The 23,515-nt window shown below is 44.7% G+C and overlaps 1 protein-coding gene across 2 annotated transcripts; it reads left to right on the forward strand.

The window, feature by feature from the left end:
• Positions 1–711: 711 nt before the first annotated feature.
• Positions 712–22,813, forward strand: LOC139419601 (phosphofurin acidic cluster sorting protein 1-like). 2 transcript variants are annotated; one of them, XM_071169577.1, is made up of 23 exons: positions 712–1,118; positions 6,620–6,707; positions 8,358–8,447; positions 8,617–8,742; positions 8,899–9,043; positions 9,403–9,494; positions 9,646–9,729; positions 9,834–10,051; positions 10,154–10,247; positions 10,342–10,419; positions 10,563–10,714; positions 10,830–10,965; positions 11,648–11,752; positions 11,879–11,985; positions 12,089–12,243; positions 13,473–13,583; positions 14,014–14,131; positions 14,709–14,751; positions 14,939–14,981; positions 15,088–15,223; positions 15,362–15,600; positions 15,785–15,904; positions 21,674–22,813. In XM_071169577.1, exons 1-23 carry the CDS (start codon positions 922–924, stop codon positions 21,790–21,792), a joined length of 2,796 nt encoding a protein of 931 aa, XP_071025678.1. In that variant the 5' UTR covers positions 712–921; the 3' UTR covers positions 21,793–22,813. The 2 variants fall into 2 exon arrangements, with proteins under 2 accessions (XP_071025678.1, XP_071025677.1); XM_071169576.1 differs by having other exon boundaries at positions 786–1,118; positions 12,089–12,264; positions 21,674–21,918.
• Positions 22,814–23,515: the final 702 nt, after the last annotated feature.

Raw genomic sequence — 23,515 nt, forward strand, 5'->3', positions numbered from 1 at the left:
CGGCCTCATGTCGCAAGGATCTGTACACGATTCCTAGAAGCTGAAAATGTCCCAGTTCTTCCATGGCCTGCATGCATGTCACCCATTGAGCATGTTTGGGATGCTCTGGATCGACACGTATGACAACGTGTTCCAGTTTCCACCAATATCCAGCAACTTCGCACAACCATTGAAGAGGAGTGGGACAACATCCCACAGGCCACAATAAACAGCCCGATCAACTCTACACAAAGGAGATATGTTGCGCTGCATGAGGCGAATGGTGGTCACACCAGATACAGACTGGTTTTCTGATCCACGCCTCTACCTTTTTTTAAGGTATCTGTGACCAACAGATGCATATCTGTATTCCCAGTCATGTCAAACCTGTAGATTTGGGCCTAATGAATGTATTTCAATTGACTTGTTTCCTTATATGAACTGTTGTCTTTATTTTTTGTTTAGTGTAATAATGAGTAGGATACCCTAATGCTCCAAGGGACCACTCTGCTGGTACCATGCCTCCTCTCCCTATAGTGTGGATGGCAGCTCTGAGAGGCTCGCGTTACAATAATAGCACTCTATCACTGTGTGGGTGGGACAGAGGGCGAGAGGGAGAGAGCGATCGAGCACGCACACAACATACCGTATGCACCTGCTGTGACGCTCTGACTCTAACATTATTATTGTTGAGAGATTGTACAAGTAAAGAGTGCGTCTTTAACGAGAGGCGTAGCTATTCTCTTGTGCTCCCTGGAGGGCAAGTTCCGCTTCCTGCTAATAAAAACATCGCACTTGTGAGCATATCACATCAACTGTGGACTGCAGAACAGAAAAGCATGAAATGCAAGCAAGAAGGCATGGAATTATGTGGATATGAAAGCGCAATTTGAAGCTTCAGGATATGATGAAAATATCTGTATGCACAAGTCAGGAAGCTGAATGACAGAAGGTATTTTCTTCCACATCCAAAACACCTCCAGTATGTCGGAGAGAGGGGGTATCCCGCGGACTGGGGGCACACCATCTCCACATATGCAGCCGTACAAGACCGTCACGATCGTCCCGAACCGTCCGGTTCAAATGAACCTGTATGCGACCTGGGAAATTGATCGCTCATCTCCAAGCTGTGTGCCCAGGTATGGCCGCCTAAACTCCATGGCTGGTTCTGACAGTCGTGGTTTCCAGTCTGGATCAGATCACATACAGGTTATCGGCTTCTGTTGGTCGGATGTTGATTTAGGAATGATTTTGAATCAGTGAGAAGAAGTCACCTGTTTTTCCCTCAAGAGAAGTTATGTAGGAGGGTTGAATAAAAGTTGTAAAAAATGTATGAGTTAATGAAAATAACATTTAATATGATTAAAGTTTAAGTAAATAGCATACTTCTGTATTTGCCTTTGAATAATACACATTTTGCACTGCTGCAAATTACTCCAAGTATGACAGCAGTTTTTGTTTTGACCATCAAGGCCAGGTGATTGCAACTGTAAATTAATTGTCAGTTATTAAGTTAGTGTGCTATTCACATAGATACATTTAGCCTGCAGTGATAGATTATTGCTGATGGTAGTGAAGGTTAGGGATTCCCATTTTAAAAGGAAGAGCTCATTCAACTTTACAGTGAAAAACTATATTTGGAGGACCATGGTTATGAAGAATCAGCATCAGGAAGTGCAAGATCATGACTGACCAGGATGTAAAGCCTCCAAATCAACATATCCCTGAGCAGTTGGGGACACAGACAGGGTGCCATAGACAGCTGCTCCTAAACCCCACAGGAAAACAACATGCTGTCAGAATAAATAATTGTCCAGCACAGTATATACTTAGAGGCAAGAGATTGGCTAACACTTTTATGCCGATATACATACGCCTACGGACCGTTGCTAATCGGGGAATACTCCTCCACTATTACTAACAATGTTAAATTTGAGCAATATTCAAAAGTGTTTCTGATACTGCTTTTTTGTCTAACTCTGAATTGTTAGGTGTTTGATGTAGGCTAGCAATAGAAAAGAGGGGGCAGGAGTGGGGTTGCGTATGGATTCTAGAAGGACCCCTGTATAAGGTAAAGGCTGCTTGCGGGGGTGCTCTCTCTGGCAGGGAAAATGGAGAGAAGACGTGGGTGGATTTGAAGAAGAGCTGGTTGAAAATGATTTGTTCCTCTTAAAGTGGTCCACACACTGTATGGTGAGCTCTGAAAATAGTATGTTGACAAGTACCTTGGATGTCAATTGGATGTATTTCAAGACCTACCTTCAAACTCAGTGCATTTTTACTTGACATCATGGGAAAATAAAAAATACATCTCAGGAAAAATAATTGTAGACTTCCACAAGGTCCTTGGGAGCAATTTCCAAACACCTGAAGATACCACTTTCATCTGTACAAACAATAGTACACAAGTATAAACACCATGGGACTACGCAGCCGTCATACTGCTCAGGAAGGAGATACGTTCTGTGTCCTAGAGATGAACATACTTTGGTGTGAAAAGTGCAAATCAATCCCAGAACAACAGCAAAGGACAGCAAAGATGCTGGAAGAAACCGGTACAAAAGTATCTATGTCCACAGTAAAACGAGTCCTATATCGACATAACCTGAAAGGCCGCTCAACAAGGAAGAAACCACTGCTCCAAAACCACCATAAAAAAAGCCAGACTACGGTTTGCAACTGCACATGGGGACAAAGATCGTACTTTTTGGAGAAATGTCCTCTGGTCTGATGAAACAAAAATGGAACTGTTTGGCCATAATGACCATTGTTATGTTTGGAGGAAAAATGGGTAGGCTTGCAAGCTGAAGAACACCATCCCAACCGTGAAGCACGGGGGTGGTAGCATCATGTTGTGAGGGTGCTTTGCTGCAGGAGGGACTGGTGCACTTCACAAAAATAGATGGCATCATGAAGCAGGAAAATTATGTGGAAATATTGAAGCAACATTTCAAGACATCAGTCAGGAAGTTAAAGCTTGGTCGCAAATGGGTCTTCCAAATGGACAATGACCCCAAGCATACTTCTAAAGTTGTGGCAAAATTGCATAAGAACAACAAAGTCAAGGTATTGGAGTGGCCATCACAAATCCATGACCTCAATCCTATCGAACATTTGTGGGCAGGTGTATGTTAACTTCCGACTTCAACTGTTTATATGCAGTGCATTCGGAAACTATTCAGACCCGTTTACTTTTTCCACATTTTGTTACATTACGGCCTTATTCTAAAATTGATTCAATCGTTTTTTTCCTTCATCAACCGACACACAATACCCTATAAAGAAAAAGCAAAACAGGTTTTTAGACATTTTTGCAACGTATAAAACTTGTTTTTACTGAAATATAACATTTACATGGGTATTCAGACCCGTTACTCAGTACTTTGTTGAAGCACCTTTGGCAGTGATTCCAGCCCTGAGTCTTCTTGGGTATGATGCTACAAACTTGGCACACATGTATTTGGGGAGTTCCTCCCATTCTTCACTGCAGATCCTTTCAAGCTCTTTCAGGTTAGATGGGGAGTGTCGGTGCACAGCATTTTTCAGGTCTCTCCAGAGATATTCGATCGGGTTCAAGTCCGGACTCTGGCTGGGCTGCTCAAAGACATTCAGAGACTTGTCCCGAAGCCACTCCTGTGTTGTCTTGGCTGTGTGATAAGGGTCGTTGTCCTGTTGGAAGGCAAACCTTTTCCCCCAGTCTGAGGTCCTGAGCACTCTGGATGAGGTTTTCATCAAGGATCTCTCTGTACTTTGCTCCGTTCATCTTTCCCTTAATCCAGACTAGTCTCCCGGTCCTGCCGCTGAAAAACATCCCCACAGCATGATGCTGCCACCACCATGCTTCATCTTAGCGATGATGCCAGGTTTCCTCCAGATGTGACACTTGGCATTCAGGCCAAAGAGTTCTATCTTCGTTTCATCAGACCAGAGAATATTGTTTTTAATTGTCTGAGAGTCCCTTGGGTGCCTTTTGGAAAACTCCAAGCGGGCTGTCTTGTGCCTTTTACTGAGGAGTGGCTTCCGTCTGGCCAACCTACCATAAAGGCCTGATTGGTGGAGTGCTGCAGAGATTGTCCTTCTGGAAGGTTCTCCCATCGCCACAGAGGAAATCTGGAGCTCTGTCAGTGACCATCAGGTTCTTGCTCACCTCCCTGACCAAGGCCCTTCTCCCCTGATTGCTCAGTTTGGCCAAGCAATCAGCTCTAGATAGTATTGGTGGTTCCAAACTTCTTCCATTTAAGAATGATGCAGGCCACTCTTGGGGACCTTCAATGCTGCAGAAATGTGCCTCGACCCAATCCTGTGTTGGAGCTCTACAGACAATTCCTTTGTACTCATGGCTTGGTTTTTGCTCTGACATGCACTCTAAACTGTGGGACCTTATATAGACAGGTGTGTGCCTTTCCAAATCATGTCCAATCAATTTGATTGACCACAGGTAAACTCCAGTTAAGTTGTAGACACATCTCAAGGATAATCAATGGAAAAAGGATGCACCTGAGCTCAATTTCGAGTCCCATATTTATGTAAATAAGGTATTTGTTTTTTATATTTAATACATTTCTAAAAACCTGTTTTTGCTTTCTCATGGGGTATTGTGTGTAGATTGATGAATAAAAAAAATATTCAATCTGTTTTAGAATAAGTCTGTAATGTAACAAAATGTGGAAAAACTCAAGGGGTCTGAATACTTTCTGAATGCACTGTATAGTGTACACCCCTTCAAATTAGTGGATTCGGCTATTTCAGCCACACCCATTGCTGACAGGTGTATAAAATCGAGCACACAGCCATGCAACCTCCATAGACAAACATTGGCAGTAGAATGGCCTGACTTTCAACGTGGCACCGTCATGGGATGCCACCTTTCCGACAAGTCAGTTTGTAAAAATGTTGAGAGCTGCCCCACTCAACTGTAAGTGCTGTTATTGTAAAGTGGAAACGTCTAGGGGCAACAACAGCTCAGCCGCGAAGTGGTAGGCTACACATGCTCACAGAATGGGATCTCTGAAGCGAGTAGCGCGTAAAAATCGTCTGTCCTCGGTTGCAACACTCACTACCGAGTTCCAAACTGCCTCTGGCAGCAACGTCAGCACAAGAACTGTTCGTTGAGAGCTTCATGAAATGGGTTCCATGTCTAAGCAGCTGCACACAAGCCTAAGATCACCATGATCAATGCCAAGCGTCGGCTGGAGTGGTGTAAAGTTCGCGGCCATTGGACTCTGGAGCAGTGGAAACGCTGTATCTGGAGTGATGAATCATGCTTCACCATCTGGAAATCTGACGGACAAATCTGTGTTTGGCGGATGCCAGGAGAACGCTACCTGCCCCAATGCATAGTGCCAACTTTAAAGATTGGTGGAGGATGAATAATGATCTGGGGCTGTTTTTCATGGTTTGGGCTTGGCCCCTTAGTTCCAGTGAAGGGAAATCTTATCGCTACAGCATACAATGACATTCTATACGATACTGTGCTTCCAACATTGTGGCAATAGTTTTGGGGAGGCCCTTTCCAGTTTCAGCATGACAATGCCCCCGTGCACAAAGCGAGGTCCATACAGAAATGGTTTGTCGAGATCAGTGTGGACGAACCTAACTGGCATGCACAGAGCCCTGACCTCAACCCCATCGAACACCTTTGGGATGAGTTGCAACGCCGACTACGAGCCAGGCCTAATTGCCCGACCTCACTTAAGCTCTTGTGGCTGAATGGAAGCAAGTCCCCGCACCAATGTTCCAACATCTACTGGAAAGCCTTCCTTGGTGAGTGGAGGCTGTTATAGCAGCAAAGGGGGGGACCAACTCCGTATTAATGCCCATGATTTTGGAATGAGATGTGTGACGAGCAGGTGTCCATATACTTTTGGTAATGTAGTGTATTTCTATTTAGCCTATAGTGCCATATCTGTTTGGCATTTGGCTTTCAATGAATATATCAATTATTAACCATTAATCTCCTAACCCAATCAGATGTTCTCTGGTAGACCTCTCCAGCATCTCTCTCTCTAATGGTGTAGTGAGTGGAGAGGCCAAGGTTTGTAGTGAATTTGACATTTAATTAGGGAGGAACAGCAGATACGGCACCCTCTCCTATTACCCGATCTTTGTGACGTGAGGCCGAGTGCTGCACCTAGGACCCAAATGGAATTAAAGGTTATTCAAGATGCAATGCTGCAGTTTGTTTGGCTAAGAATCAACAATGAGGCTGTAGACCTAGTTGTGTCTTTTGGAGCCCATAGTGGCTTCTACCTTGAGAGGATGACAATTTTTTTAGTTTCTCCTCGAGTGTCCTGTTCTGTCTGAATAGCTCTCATCTACGCAGATAAATCCCAGCCAGCCAATCTGTCTCTGCTTTGTCCAAAAATAAAGTACTTCGAACCACGAATTGCCCGTAGGAATACATTGATCTGTGATTTATGTCTGGAGCCTAATATTCCTAAAGTGCTTTTGTTGGCCACCATCCTCACCGAACCATTTCCCGCTTACAATTTGCATCAAATCTCAGCCAACATTTTTTTTAAAGATTTGTTATTGTCAAGGACTCGACTGACACTTTCTCATGTTGTTGGTACCTATTCACTGAATTCACAGACTAAAACAGAGAAATATGAATATCCCCTTTTTCTCTCCTTAAACCCAGGCTCTTCACAGTTACTCTGAAGAAGCTGGTGATGCTTCAGGAGCTGGACAGAGACCTAACCTCTGTTGTCATCGCAGTCAAACTCCAGGTGGCGCTCTTAACACACACACCGCCGTCCCTTCGACAAAGTGTACATACAATGCCTTGCAAACACCTTGCCGTTTTTTCTTATTTTGCATTACGACCTGTAATTTAAATAGATTTTTGGGGGGGAATTTCATGTAACAAAATAGTCCAAATTGGTGAAGTAAAATGAAAAAAAAATAATAATAATGGAAAGTGCATATGTATTCACCCCCTTTGCTGTGAAGCCCCTAAATCAGATCTGTTGCAACCAATTACCTTCAGAAGTCACATAATTAGTTAAATAAAGCCCACCTGTGTGCAATCTAAGTGTCACATGATCTGTCACGTGATCTCAGTATAGCTACACCTGTTCTGAAAGGCCCCAGAATCTGTAGCACCCCCAAGCAAGTGGCACCCCCAAGCAAGCGGCACCATGAAGACCAAGGAGCTCTCCAAACAGGTCAGGGACAAAGTTGTGGAGAAGTACAGATCAGCGTTGGGTTATAAAAAAAAATCAGAAACTTTGAACATCCCACAGAGCACCATTAAATCCATTATTATAAAATGGAAAGAATATGGCACCACAACAAACCTGCCAAGAGAGGGCCGCCCACCAAAAGTCACAGACCAGGCAAGGAGAGCATTAATCAGAGAGGCAACAAAGAGACCAAAGATAACCCTGAAGGAGCTGTAAAGCTCCACAGCGGAGATTGGAGTATCTGTCCATAGGACCACTTTAAGCTGTACACTCCACAGAGCCGGGCTTTACGGGGGAGTGCCCAGAAAAAAGCCATTGCTTAAAGAAAATAATAAGCAAACAAGTTTGGCGTTTGCCAAAAGGCATGTGGGAGACTCCCCAAACATATGGAAGAAGGTACTCTGGTCAGATGAGACAAAAATGTAGCTTTTTGCCCATCAACGAAAACACTATGTCTGGTACAAGCCCAACAGCTCTCCTCGCCCTGAGAACACCATCCCCACAGTGCAGTATGGTGGTTGCAGCATCATGCTGTGTGGATGTTTTTCATCGGCAGAGACTGGGAAACTGGTCAGAATTGAAGGAATGGTGGATGGCGCTAAATACAGGAAAATTCTTGAGGGGAAACCTCTTTCAGTCTTCCAGAGATTTGAGACTGGCATGGATGTTCACCTTCCAGCAGGACAATGACCCTAAGCATACTACTAAAGCAACATTCGAGTGGTTTAAGGGGAAATATTTAAATGTCTTGGAATGGCCTAGTCAAAGCCCAGACCTCAATCCAATTAAGAATCTGTGGTATGACTTAAAGATTGCTGTACACCAGCAGAATCCATCCAACTTGAAGGAGCTGGAGCAGTTTTGCCTTGAATAATGGGTAAAAATACCAGTGGCTAGATGTGCCAAGCTTATAGAGACATACCCCAAGAGACTTGCAGCTATAATTGTTGCAAAAGGTGGCTCTACAAAGTATTGACTTTGGGGGGGTGAATAGTTATGCACACTCAAGTTTTTTTCTTTTTTTTCTTATTTCTTGTGCTGAACAGCCCTTAGTCGTGGTATATTGGCCATATACCACACCCATTTGTGCCTTATTGCTTAAATACACTAGTGACTTATAAGAACCTTTTATCTGTAATCCATGGATAATATATGCAGGAGATGTATTGTAACGTGTTTGGAATATCTTCTTAGGGATCAAAGCGCATTTTACGGTCCAATGAAATCCTGTTGTCATCGCCTGGACTTACCGAGACCGATCTTCAGCTAACGTTCTCCTTGCAAGTGAGTTACCGTGGGGTGTTTGCACAGACAGTTATGTGTATACAAATGAATTGTGGATGAGAGTCAGATACTTTTTTTTAAATGTCCCAGAGATTCTATTTTCAGTGCATGATTTAAGTGCATGTCTGATTCTGTCAACCTCGCCATCTCTCATCTTTACTTCCTCCAGTATCCACATTTTCTGAAGCGAGATGCCAACAGACTGCAGATCATGCTGCAGAGGAGGAAGAGGTACAAGAACCGCACCATTCTGGGCTATAAGACCCTGGCACTGGGCCTCATCAACATGGCAGAGGTAAGAGGGCAACACCTCACCGCAGCCGTTAACTGCCGTTAACTGCCATGACTGCCATCATTCAGGCTTTTGTTTGTACAACACGCCATCAATTGCCCCCCCCCCCCCCCAAATCTCTCTTTCTCTCCCTGACCCCCTTTCCTCTCTCCTCCCCAGGTGATGCAGCACCCCAGTGAGGGAGCCCGTGTGTTGGGTCTCCACACCACGGTGAAGGACACGGCTGTGCCTGTGGCCGAGATGAGGGTCTACTCGCTCTCCAGCCAGCCCATCGACCACGAGATGTCCAAGGCCAAGATGTCTGGTAAGGGAGACACAGAGTGAAAGACAAAGGGGACAGGCTCGAGGGCGATAAGGCCATGAACAAGGAATCAGAAAGTAAAATGTTTTTTTCTTTTAAACGTTATTCTTCTTACTTTTTTATTTCTATTCGGCAATTTGCTTATATGGAGTTGTCTAAGTCTCCAGAATGTCAGTGTATTGAACAGTTCAATGTGTACGTGCCACACCATGGTCAGTAAATGCAATCATCCATGTTCGTCTTTTGAGCGAGTCTGCCACTGCCTTGTCCATATGACACAAGGTTTAAATAGTTTTCACATCATACTGGAACCCCACACCCATACATAACACATCTCCTATCTGGCTCCCTGTAACTGCCAGACCGCTCCCCTGACATTGACAACTACTCGGAGGAAGACGAGGAGAGCTATTCATCAGAGCAGGACGGGAGTGATGACCCTGCTCACAGCCAGGTAGGGGGGGGGGGGGGGGGGGGGAAGCGACACTCAGAAAAATACCACACTGCTTCAATACAAGCATTTAAGCCGGCGTACAGCAGAGTGGATGGAGGGTTTGTCCGGTTTGAGCACGAACTTGACCCTCCCTCTTTTTTTTTTTCTCCAGTATCTGTTTGACGAAGAGGATGACATGAGGAAGAAGAAGCACAGACACAAACTCACCTCTACAGCCTCCATCACCAGAGCTCATGTAAGCATCCAGTCTACTCGTCTGCCTGTCTCTGTGGCGTTGGGACTACCTGCCGCTGTTCTAGTCAACCAGTTTGATATCTACGTGTTCCTTTAACCCGGCAGCCCAACATCAAGCAGAAGTTTGTGGCCTTGTTGAAGAGGTTTAAGGTGTCTGATGAGGTGGACTTTGGCCTGGAGCACGTGTCCCAGGAGCACATCCGTGATGTGGAGGAGGACCTGGATGAGCTCTATGACAGTCTGGAGATGTACAACCCCAATGACAGCGGGCCAGAGATGGAGGAGACGGACAGCGTCCTCAGCACACCCAAACCCAAACTCAGGTCATGAGAAGTCGGACTTATCTGTAGGTAACGGAAATGTATGTTCTGACAAACATCCACCTAACAGAACTCTGGCAATCTCTCTTCTCTCTGAACGTTCAGGCCCTTCTTTGAGGGCATGTCCCAGTCCAGCTCGCAGACCGAGTTTGGCAGTCTGAACAGCAGGTGCAGTCTGCCCAGAGACACCCTGAGCCCAGTGAGTACAGTACATGGGGGTGGCTGGGCCTTCTAAGTCCAGATGTCCTCTGGCACTCCCTCTTACCACTGTTTTCCTGCTGTCTGACTTTCAGCAAGGAGAGCAGCCCCCGTCAGGCAAGATGAAACGCTCTCGCTCCCGCAACTTGGACGACTCTGAGACAGACACCCTGGTGAGACCCTCTAACCTCCCCCTCCTCCCTCGCTCCCTCTCTTATTTTCCCCCTCTCTCATTGGTGGCCTCTGTATTTCAGTGTTTTGAGGCCTGTGCGGTGTTAAGATGTGTTTCTGTCTGGCTGTCTGTCGGTGTGTTTAGGTGCTGACTGATCCGGAGATGTTTCTGGACACTACCCCCTGCATCACTGTCTCTGTCCCAGAGCAGCTACCCAGGACCCCAATGAGGGAACTGAGGAGCAGCAAGAGTGAGAGCCACACCAGCATGCCCTACACCACCATGCCTTCCCCCAGGTCAGTCTAACACACACACACACACGCACACAAAGTGCGCTCCTTCACTTTCTGCCGTAGTCATATTTTCTGTGTGGGTACTGACTGTCAGTGAGTAGGTGTGTGTTTTTTCCAGGTTGGATGGCGGGCACACACCCAGGCAGAGACGTGGGACACCAATGAAGGAGAGGCGAGCGCTGTCCAAACCCCTAAGCGAACGCACCAACAGCTCTGACAGTGAAAGGTCACCGGAGCTCAGCCACACCCCACAGGTAACCCCCCCCCTCACCCTAACCAGAGCTAGTCCGTACCCATACTCCATACTCACCATGGAGCTTAGGATTTGTTTGCAGAGGGTGATCCAGAGTGGTGGTGATCCTGTTGCAAATGTTTAGCTTTAAAGTTAATACAAATTTAGTTTTGGGGCAGAGAAAATGTTGCAATTCTACACATTTTGCAGTTACTTGACAGGTTCATATAATTTCTGAGGGAGACTGACTAACAAAATCAATGGGGGGGGCCCTCAGGAGATCATGGCTACTGGCCTCGAGCTTTGATGTGCCTGGTCAGTAATTCAGCCATGACATACTACAACATTTATATAGCTGGCTAGACTAACTTACCTAGCAATCTGTAAAAGGTGAGCTGACATGGGTTAATTGAGTGACTGTCAGTGACTGACATCACAAGAGGAAAACTACTACCAACTACTACCGAATATTGAAGTTTCACCTTGTGTGTTCTGAGATTCTTACTCTCAGCAGGAAGTAGAGACCCGCAATTGACTTCTCGCTTACAGCTGCATACAGGCACAGCACTGTCCTGTTGTGTTGATGGATTTCATTGAAACATGCGTGTGTGCGCCCAGTTTTTGACAATGTATTTGAATATGCCCAGAATTTGACTTTGTGTGTATGTGTGTGTGTGTGAATGTGTGTGTGTGTGTGGGTGCAGGTGCCCAGGAAGGCTGTGTATGACCAGTTGAATCAGATCTTCTCCTCAGACACTACCCTCCCGGACAGCCTGGTCCTGGTCAACACCAGTGATTGGCAGGGACAGGTATTCTTCACTTCAATCTTCACCTCCATTATCTCACTCCTCCATTCCCCTGTGGACATATTTACTTTGCGTATGTGTGTTCATCTGTGTCTATGTGTTTGTGGCCTCTGGTAAACGTGTGTGCAGTATGTGTCCGAGGTGCTGCTGGCTCAAAAACAGCCGTTAGTGTGTACCTGCTGTGGGGTGGAGATTCAGGCTGTCCTCACCACCCTCCTCACGCGCATCCAAAAGTTGTGAGTAGCCAATGAATCAATACTCGCTGGTTCAATGTATCGTGTGGTAATGAAGGGAACCTATTATATTGTGGTCCGCTAACCCGCCCTCCTCTCCCCGCAGCTGTAACTGTAACTCGTCCACGCCGCCGCCGGTCAAGGTGGTGGTGGCAGGGGGACAGAGCTACCTGGGGGCCATCCTGCACTTCTTTGTCACTCAGCTGGCCAACAAAACATCTGATTGGCTCAGCCTAATCCGCTTCCTGGTGGTCCCCCTGGGTGAGAGAGAGACCGGTTCAGGTCCTGAGAACAGTAATACGAATATGTTATATACCATTTAACACAGTGCTTGGGTCTAAAAGATCAGCATTATACAATGTGACTGCTGTAAAGATGTTTCCCACTGGGCACACCATGTCATTTCAACGTGGAAAATTGGGTAATATTTGGTTGAGACGATGCTCAATGAGATTGCAACCTCTATTCACCGACTCAAAAAGACATCCGAAAGTTAGTTCAATTTCCAACGTGTCATCACTATGATTTCAACCATCTAAAAGCACAACCACATTCCAATGAAAAAACAATGTCCGATTTTTTTGTTGTTGTTTACTTGTCACCCAAAGGTCCTTCACTTTGCTTTCAACCATTTTTAAAAGCACAGCCAAGTTCAAATGGGAATACAATGTCAGATATTTTGTTTGCTTATTACAAGAGATGAATGTGTTACCACTCTGTGCTTCATCTAATAGCACATCCAAATGACCAAGATTGCAGTTGAGATTACATTAAAAGTACATGGTGTGAGGGATCAATGCCGTTTGAGATTCTGCACAGATTTATGACAGCAATTGTGAAGATCTCCACAGACCCGCGACCACTTATATGCATGCCACATTAAATGATTACATAAGAAGACATTTATAATTACAGTCATCTCAAAATGAGGCCATGGATGTGTTACTCATTTTAAGGTTGAACGTTACATTCGTTTGTAAGATAGCGATTAACTTTAGGCTATTTACTGGATAACAAAAGTCCTATTGAATTGTGGTTGGTTGTCAACGCAATCCAGTATCCTCATTTGAAGGAGATGAATCTTCTGCTTGGATAGTTCAGTCTGTGCCACTGACTTAAGTCTGGCGTTAATTCCAGTTACGTCTCCATCTCAACCAAAAATCACGTAGATTCCACATTACAGTATGTTGATAAACTACGTGGAAACAACCTTGATTCAACCAGTTTGTGCCCAGTGGGATAGTATGGTACATATCTAGCATGGTTATGTAATGCTTATATATATATAAGCCTCTTCAGCTGAAGCATAAACAAAGATTTACAAAAACACCCACTCTCATGTTCTGATACCTCCTCCTGACAATGAGTTGCTCCAGTCATTATGTCACATATAGCTGAAGCGCAGTATGGTACAGCTGCTCTGCTCAGAGCTGCAGTACTGAGTGGGTTGGGTGTGTGATTCATTGTGGCTGCCTCTACTCTGCCTCCAGGCTGTCACCCTGTCGCTAAGCACCTAGCCTCCCTGGACCCTCGCTACAGCTCTGTGTTCCTGGACAATGCCTGGAGAGACCTGTTCAGTCGCCTGGAGCCCCCTCACTCTAGTAAACACCACACCTCTCTCTCTCTCTCTCTCTCTCTCTCGCTCTCTCGCTCTCTCTCTCTCTCGTCACATCGACCTACCCTTCTCCATTTCCCACGAGCGCTAAGCGCAAACATTTCCCATTTGAAACCGACGAGGGCGCTTTTCGTTTTGTGCTATTAGCGGCAACACAGACTGAAGGACTATTTCATTTCAGTTTATAAATCAATATGCTTTGTTTTACAAACAGTTCCACTGAGCTGGAAAGCAGTCGAGCGTGTGTCTTTGGGAACTTAATCTGACTTGATCAGCATATTAATGGTATTTGACTGGAGGACGCGCTCTCTGCAAGCTGCCCCATCTCTTCCTTCGTTACTAGGGTTAGTCAGTTCAGATCTGGTCACAGCCTTGCGCTCCCTACAGACTGACTGTCTGTTCCCCTTCCCTCCCAGCGGCTCCAGCTGCAGACGGCGTGGACGTGGCTGGGAGGATCAGCCAGTACATCAGCAGTGTCTCTGTCACACACCAGTTGCCTATTGCTGAGGCCATGCTCACCTGCAAGTACAAGACGTGAGTGGAGTGGCCTGCGTGGCTGATTAACGCTGCGTGCACTAAACATTAAGAGCACACGACAGGAAGCTATGATCCCTTATTGATGTCACTTGTTAAAACCTACTCCAATCCATGTAGATGAAGGGGAAGAGACAGGTTGAAGAAGGGTTTTTAAGCCTTGAGAGATGGATTGTGTGTTTGTGCCATTCAGATGGTGAATGGACAAGACAAAAGATTGAAGTGCCTTTGAACTCTGGTATGGTAGTAGGTATCAGGCGCACCGGTTTGTGTCAAGAATTGCAACGCTGCTGGGTTTTTCATACACAATATCTTCCTGTGTGCATTAAGAATGGTCCACCACCCAAAGGACATCCAGTGAACTTGACACAACTGTGGGAAGCATTGGAATCAACATGGGCCAGCATCCCTGTGGAACGCTTTTGACACCTCGTAGAGTCCATGCCCCGACGAATTGAGGGGGGTGTGCTCTTAATGTGTTCTTAATGTTTTGTACACTCAGTTTATATGATGTTAATCAGGTATGTTTTAGGAAGACAAATATTTTATTGGCCACTCATTATTTCCACCTTACCAGATATGACGAAGACTCTTACCAGAAATTTGTTCCCTTTGTTGGGGTAAGTAAATCAGTACTGATGGTTTCCATCAATACTAACATTGAGGCAGTCAATTTGGCAAATGATGCCTCTATCATAATTATTGCTTCAATGCAAACCGACAGACGAGGGATATCCAAACGATTCCCAAGTACAACCCTGGAGTGTAATGCTGATACTAATGAACTGATCCCTGTGTGTGAAACAGGTGGTGAAAGTAGGGTTGATTGAACCGAATCCGGCCTATTCAGGTGGGTTCATATTTCTGTCCTTAACCTATTGTTTGTTAATGTTTACCTTTCTCTCTCCAGTCTGTCCCTGAGCAGTGTTAAGGACCGTGTTGATTTGGGCCTACAGGTGGAGACTCTGAGGAGGCTGTTAGTGTTAGCTTGGCTGTTCCCTCCACCTCCCCACCCGCCCATGGATCTCCCACAGGGATGACCAGAGAGGCTGTCACCCCACCTCCGTCTCCCTCCCTGAGTAGCGGTCTGGGGTATGACAACCACAGTGTACAACAGTCTAACATGAGAAGTTAATTCCCATCCCTGCAGTTAAACACGTTTTTGAGTACATTGTTGAGCAATAGTTGTTTTTCGTACACTGTCTGCCACACTCTCTACCTCTCTCCCAGGAGCCCTAATATGTCCCATGGGGTGGACACCATTGGGCTGACGGTGGATTATTGGGTAGCGACATGCTCAGAGCGGAAGAAGGATGGGGAGCGGTGTGACAAGGGCTCCAAGAACACCCTGAAGAGTGCCTTCCGTTCCCTGCAGGTCAGCAGGCTGCCAGGAGGGGGCTCCACTGAGAATCAGCCCCAGGCCAACACCATGGCTATGACTGTGGTCACCAAGGAGAAGAACAAGAAAGGTGAGGAGGAGGGTGGGAAGATAGTGGACTGTCCAGCACATGCAGTTTGTCAATCAACTAACTTGGGGTAGATAATAACTAAGTAAATGTACTAACTGAAAGGAGAAGTATGCAATGGATGCATGCTGTTAAGTGTTTTGGTTTGAACCCCCCCTCTGTGTGCTCATCTCCTCCGTGTCCACAGTCTCCACCATATTCCTGGGGAAGAAGCCCAAAGAGAGGGATGTGGACTCTAAAAGCCAGGTGGTTGAGGGCATCACCAGACTCATCTGTTCTACCAAGCAGCAGCAGACCAGCCTAAAAGGTACACCACGTAATTTCAACGTGGACATGTGGGTCATATTTGGTTGAGCTGTTGATCAATGAGATTTCAACTTTTTTTTTATTCACCCACTCAAAAAAGAAGGCTAGGAGTTTGTTGAATTCCCAACTGTGTTATCAACAATCTAAAAGCAGAAATGGGAATACAATGTCAGATAGTTATTTATTCTTCAACCTAATGAGTTATCACTGTGCTTTGTCTAATAGCACAACCACATAACCTGGATTGCAGTTGGGATTACATTGTTAGCGCATAGTGCAAGTAATCAAGGCTGTTAAGAGATGCTGTGCAGATTTATAATAGCAATTGTGAAGATCTCCACCGACCTGCGACCTTTGCATGCTATCTTGAAAAATGCACGCTTTCTACGATTACAGAATACATTTATAGTTACAATAGCCTCAATGTGGCCATGGATTTTAAGGTTGATTAAATACTGTTACATTAGTTTCTAAGATGGGTTTTTTACTCTATCGCAAAAGTGTTATTGAATTGTGTTTTGGTTGTCGACACGACCAAATATCAACATTTGAAGGAGATGCATCTTTTGTGCCACTGATTTAGTCTGGCTTCAATTCCAGTTGGTCTACAAATTGATAATTAATATGTTGAATTCATGTCTCCATCTGAAGCAAAAATCTAAGTTAAAGAATAGGACGGAAAATCAAATCAAATTTTAAATGCAAGAATAGGACTAAATCAAATCAAACTTTATTTAAAATGCATTTACATTTTTATTTGATATTCATATCTCCATATCTCCGGATTTCAACCGCAAGCTCTGGACATTTACACCTGGATCTCGCAGCTAGCTATCTGCTATCCCTGTGACTAAAGAGTTCCATCAGCCACTCCTGGGCTACAATCACCTATCCGGACCCGTTTTACTGCCAATGCGGAGCCCCACCGGGCCTTCACGACTGGACTACCGACGTTATCTGCCCGAGGGAGTTATCCAACTGGCCCCTCCGTCGCGACGTTACCTGAATTCCCATCTGCGGCCCTCTAATCGTTAGCTGTCTTATCGGCTGCTATCTGAATAGGTCTATCGGACAGTTTATCTTGGGTCACTATAACTATATCTATTTTGCTAATTTGATTGATCCCCTCTACCACACGGAACCCCACTAATTTACCGACGGAAACGCGCGAGGTGGCTAAAAACATCTATGCAAGCTTGCTACTGATGGCCCGGCGAGCTGTCTGAATCACTACTCACTGGACCCTTATGATCACTCGACTAAGCATGCCTCTCCTTAATGTCAATATGCCTTGTCCATTACTGTTCTGGTTAGTGTTTTTGGCTTATTTCACTGTAGAGCCTCTAGCCCTGCTCACTATACCTTATCCAACCTTTCAGTTCCACCACCCACACATGCGATGACATCACCTGGTTTCAATGATGTTTCTAGAGACAATATCGCTCTCATCATCACTCAATACCTAGGTTTACCTCCACTGTATTCACATCCTACCATACCTTTGTCTGTACATTATACCTTGAAGCTATTTTATCGCCCCCAGAAACCTCCTTTAACGCTCTGTTCCAGACGTTCTAGACGACCAATTCTCATAGCTTTTAGCCGTACCCTTATCCTACTCTGTTCTTCTGGTGATGTAGAGGTGAATCCAGGCCCTGCAGTGCCTAGCTCCACTCCTATTCCCCAGGCGCTCTCTTTTGGTGACTTCTGTAACCGTAATAGCCTTGGTTTCATGCATGTTAACATTAGAAGCCTCCTCCCGAAGTTTGTTTTATTCACTGCTTTAGCACACTCTGCCATCCCGGATGTTCTAGCCGTGTCTGAATCCTGGCTTAGGAAGACCACCAAAAATTCTGACATTTTCATCCCTAACTACAACATTTTCAGACAAGATAGAACGGCTAAAGGGGGCGGTGTTTCAATCTACTGCAAATATAGCCTGCAGAGTTCTGTCCTACTATCCAGGTCTGTACCCAAACAATTTGAACTTCTACTTTTAAAAATCCACCTCTTAAAAACAAGTCTCTCACCGTTACCGCCTGCTATAGACCACCCTCTGCCCTCAGCTGTGCTCTGGACACCATATGTGAACTGATTGCTCCCCCATCTATCTTCAGAGCTCGTGCTGCCAGGCGACCTAAACTGGAACATGCTTAACACCCCAGCCATCCTACAATCTAAGCTTGATGCCCTCAATCTCACACAAATTATCAATAAACCTACCAGGTACCACTCCAAAGCCGTAAACATGGGCACCCTCATAGATATCATCCTAACCAACTTGCCCTCTAAATACACCTCTGCTGTTTTCAACCAAGATCTCAGCGATCATTGCCTGCATCCGTAATGGGTCAGCGGTCAAACGACCTTCACTCATCACTGTCAAAAACTTCAGCGAGCAGGCCTTTCTAATCGACCTGGCCGGGGTATCCTGGAAGGATATTGATCTCATCGCTTCAGTAGAGGATGCCTTGTTATTTTTAGAAAATGCCTTCCTCACCATCTTAAATAAGCATGCCCCATTCAAGAAATTTAGAACCAGGAACGGATATAGCCCTTGGTTCTCTCCAGACCTGACTGCCCTTAACCAACACAAAAACATCCTATGGGGTTCTGCATTAGCATCAAACAGCCCCCGTGATATGCAACTTTTCAGGGAAGCTAGAAACCAATATACACAGGCAGTTAGAAAAGCCAAGGATAGCTTTTTCAACCAGAAATTTGCTTCCTGCAACACAAACTCAAAAAAGCTCTGGGACACTGTAAAGTCCATGGAGAATAAGAACACCTCCTCCCAGCTGCCCACTGCACTGAAGATAGGACACACTGTCACCACCGATAAATCCACTATAATTGAGAATTTCAATAAGCATTTTTCTACGGCTGGCCATGCTTTCCACCTGGCTACCCCTACCCCGGTCAACAGCACTGTACCCCCCACAGCTACTCGCCCAAGCCTTCCCCATTTCTCCTTCTCCCAAATCCAGTCAACTGATGTTCTGAAAGAGCTGCAAAATCTGGACCCCTACAAATCAGCCGGGCTAGACAATCTGGACCCTTTCTTTCTAAAATTATCTGCCGAAATTGTTGCCACCCCTATTACTACCCTTTTCAACCTCTTTCGTGTCGTCTGAGATTCCCAAAGACTGGAAAGGCAGCTGCGGTCATCCCCCTCTTCAAAGGGGGGGATGCTCTTGACCCAAACTGCTACAGACCTATATCTATCCTACCCTGCCTTTCTAAGGTCTTCGAAAGCCAAGTCAACAAACAGACTACCGAATCCCACCATTCAAATCCCACCATACCTTTTCAGCTATGCAATCTGGTTTCAGAGCTGGTCATGGGTGCACCTCAGCCACGCTCAAGGTCCTAAACGATATCTTAACCGCCATCGATAAGAAACAATACTTTGCAGCCGTATTCATTGACCTGGCCAAGGCTTTCAACTTTGTCAATCACCACATCCTCATCGGCAGACTCGACAGCCTTGGTTTCTCAAATGATTGCCTCGCCTGGTTCACCAACTACTTCTCTGATAGAGTTCAGTGTGTCAAATCGGAGGGTCTGTTGTCCGGGCCTCTGGCAGTCTCAATGGGGGTGCCACAGGGTTCAATTCTTGGACCGACTCTTCTCTGTATACATCAATGATGTCGCTCTTGCTGCTGGTGAGTCTCTGATCCACTTCTATGCAGACACCATTCTGTATACGTCTGGTCCTTCTTTGTTAACAACCCTCCAGGCGAGCTTCAATGCCATACAACTCTCCTTCCGTGGCCTCCAATTGCTCTTAAATACAAGTAAAACTAAATGCATGCTCTTCAAATGATCGCTGCCTGCACCTGCCCGCCTGTCCAACATCACTACTCTGGGCGGCTCTGACTTAGAATGTGTGGACAACTACAAATACCTAGGTGTCTGGTTAGACTGTGAACTCTCCTTCCAGACTCACATCAAACATCTCCAATCCAAAGTTAAATCTAGAATTGGCTTCCCATTTTGCAACAAAGCATCCTTCACTCATGCTGCCAAACATACCATTGTAAAACGGACCATCCTACCAATCCTCGACTTCGGCAATGTCATTTACAAAATAGCCTCCAATACCCTACTCAATAAATTGGATGCAGTCTATCACAGTGCCATCCGTTTCGTCACCTAAGCCCCATATACTACCCACCACTGCGACCTGTACGCTCTCGTTGGCTGGCCCTCACTTCATACTCGTCGCCAAACCCACTGGCTCCAGGTCATCTACAAGACCCTGCTAGGTAAAGTCCCCCCTTATCTCAGCTCGCTGGTCACCATAGCAGCACCCACCTGTAGCACGTGCTCCAGCAGGTATATCTCTCTGGTCACCCCCAAAACCAATGCTTTCTTTGGCCGCCTCTCGTTCCAGTTCTCTGCTGCCAATGACTGGAACGAAGTACAAAAACCTCTGAAACTGGAAACACTTATCTCCCTAACTAGCTTTAAGCACCAGCTGTCAGAGCAGCTCACAGATTACTGCACCTGTACATAGCCCATCTATAATTTAGCCCAAACAACTACCTCTTTCCCTACTGTATTTATTTTGCTCCTTTGCACCCCATTATTTATATCTCTACTTTGCACATTCTTCCACTGCAAATCAACCATTCCAGTGTTTTACTTGCTATATTGTATTTACTTCGCCACCATGGCCTTTTTTTGCCTTTACCTCCCTTATCTCACCTCACTAGCTCACATTGTATATAGACTTATTTTTCTACTGTATGTTTGTTTTACTCCATGTGTAACTCTGTGTTGTTGTATGTGTTGAACTGCTTTGCTTTATCTTGGCCAGGTCACAATTGTAAATGAGAACTTGTTCTCAACTTGCCTACCTGGTTAAATAAAGGTGAAAAAAATAGACCTTTTTTATTTTTATTTATTTAAGTTGAACCCTGGGTTGAATTGAAACAATAGCTGTTGACTTCGCAAATACTAGATATACTGTAGGCCTAAATAGTATCATTGATGATATAGGACTTATAAAGTATGGTAACATTTCATTTGCTCTCTTAAACCTACCCTTTGTAATGACTTCGATAGCAACAGTGAATCTATTTAGTTAAGAGATCCCTCAATAATCACATACGTGTTTAGCAGATGTTGCGGGTGTAGCAAAATGCTTGTGTTTCTAGCTCCAACAAGAAGTATCTAGCAATTTCACAACAATACACACAAATCTAAAGTAAAGGAATGGAATTAAGAACATATACATAGTTGGACGAGCAGTGTCAAAGCAGCATAGACTAAGATACAGTAGATACATAATTGATGTGTAATGCAACATTATTAAAGTGACCAGTGTTCCATTGTGAAAGTGTCCATTGATTTCAAGTCTATGTGTATAGGGCAGCAGGTTCTAAGGTGCTACTCACGATAGCACATTGGTAGAAGTCATTTGACAAATATCAACGCTAAGCAGGGCTGGACATGCTTAAAACCCTTGGTGAGTTGGCCAAATGGAAAGCTGTAGATAGATCAACTCTCCAGTAGGAAGTGCGGCCCAGGTTTGTCTATGTTAAATTGGTTACCGTGATGACAATCTTGTAGTTGACATTTCCCCCTCAAAACAACAGTTTTTCAAATCCAATGTGTTTTGCACGTCACAATACGTTGACAAATTCATTTGAAACCATGTTGATTCAACCAGTTTGTGCCCAGTGGGACTGAACCCGATTCAACATGCTTGTTTATTTTTCGGTGTTTGTAGATGGGAGTCATGAAACTATTGGATATTTTTCAGTGTCTGTGGACGGCGTGGAGTGGACTGATGTGAAGTTCTTCCAGCTGGCTGCCCAGTGGCCCACCCATGTGAAGTACCTGCCAGTGGGGCTGTTTGGCTACAACAAGACCGCCACCTAGAGGCCAACCCAGACATGGTCACTCACTCTATGCTTCCTGGGCACCAAGGTTATTATAGTTGTGTTTTTCTATTCGTTTTTTTATTTGTGTTTGAAGTTCAGTTTGCTAGTTTTCAGACCAGATTTACTATTTTTTATTTAGTTTGAGTTTTATAAAAACTATTTTCATTTTTGATATTATTTATTTTCAGTTTTAGTGTTAGGGACAGAAAGTACCAGATTTCTTCCTTGGTAGTTAGTGATAAACAAGCTAGGCCTATTCGAAACCTCACTCCAGGCATTACTTCAGGCATTACATTATCTCCAGGCATTACTTACCTGCCAAGTTCAGAAGCTTGAAAACCCTCATTTGATTGTTGTCCAAAGTTTAGAAGATAAAAAAAACTCTAACTGAACATTTGATGATTTCTGTTGGAGTCAAATATCGTTTTAGTTTTTCAAACATGTTTGTTAATTATTTATTTGTTTACTATAATAATCTTGCTGAGCAGTCTACAATGGACAGAAAAGCCAATGATTAAGGAGAGTTGTTACATGACATGGATTGACAGCGCTAATGGATTGAGGCCATAGATTTTAATGCTTGCCATGTTCCTATTTTCTAAGGTGGGTTCAAGCAACAAAATAACTCATTTGCCTTTTTTGAGATGCATTTCCTCGTTCATATTCTTTCAGCGGATTGGCAAGGTTAACTCCAGCTGTTCTTGTGGCTGTGTTGTACTTTCTTTATTTTCAAGCAGTGTTGTGAAGCAAATTTCAGTGGTCATTGATATTATTGATAGAATTTCCCTCAGTGTTGTTACTCTGTGCATAAAAAAAAAGTTAAGTCAGTTTGGTGAAAGTAATATCAATTGATTCTTATTTACAGAAATGTTTTGTGGTAATTGGACCTGTTTTTCGCTTTTAGTATTTTTCTGTGAGTTACTGTTGCGAGTGTGTGTTTTTGTTTGTGTGAGAACCTCCAAATGCTTGTGAATGTGTGTGCGTAGCATGGGTTGTCATTGAAATAAACAAACATTTGCAGACTTGTCTGCATCAAAGCTTGTGGTTGCTAAGCAAGTATTTTTATATGATACGTGTACTATATATATATATACACATATACACATATATAGTGGGGAGAACAAGTATTTGATAACCTGAAAAATCGGCAGTGTTTCCTACTTACAAAGCATGTAGAGGTCTGTAATTTTTATCATAGGTACACTTCAACTGTGAGAGATGGAATCTAAAACTAAAATCCAGAAGATCACATTGTATGATTTTTAAGTAATTCATTTGCATTTTATTGCATAACATAAGTATTTGATACATCAGAAAATGGTGGTCATTGGCAAACTTCAGACGGGCCTGGACATGCGCTGGCTTGAGCAGGGGGACCTTGCGTGCGCTGCAGGATTTATCCATGGCGGCATAGTGTGTTACTAATGGTTCTTTGAGACTGTGGTCCCAGCTCTCTTCAGGTCATTGACCAGGTCCTGCCGTGTAGTTCTGGGCTGATCCCTCACCTTCGTCATGATCATTGATGCCCCACGAGGTGAGATCTTGCATGGAGCCCCATACCGAGGGTGATTGACCGTCATCTTGAACTTCTTCCATTTTCTAATAATTGCGCCAACAGTGGTTGCCTTCTCACCAACCTGCTTGCCTATTGTTCTGTAGCCCATCCCAGCCTTGTGCAGGTCTACAAGTTTATCCCCGATGTCCTTACACAGCTCTTTGGT

Source organism: Oncorhynchus clarkii, chromosome 10 (assembly GCF_045791955.1).
Source record: "Oncorhynchus clarkii lewisi isolate Uvic-CL-2024 chromosome 10, UVic_Ocla_1.0, whole genome shotgun sequence".
NCBI classification, from domain to species: Eukaryota; Metazoa; Chordata; class Actinopteri; order Salmoniformes; family Salmonidae; genus Oncorhynchus; species Oncorhynchus clarkii.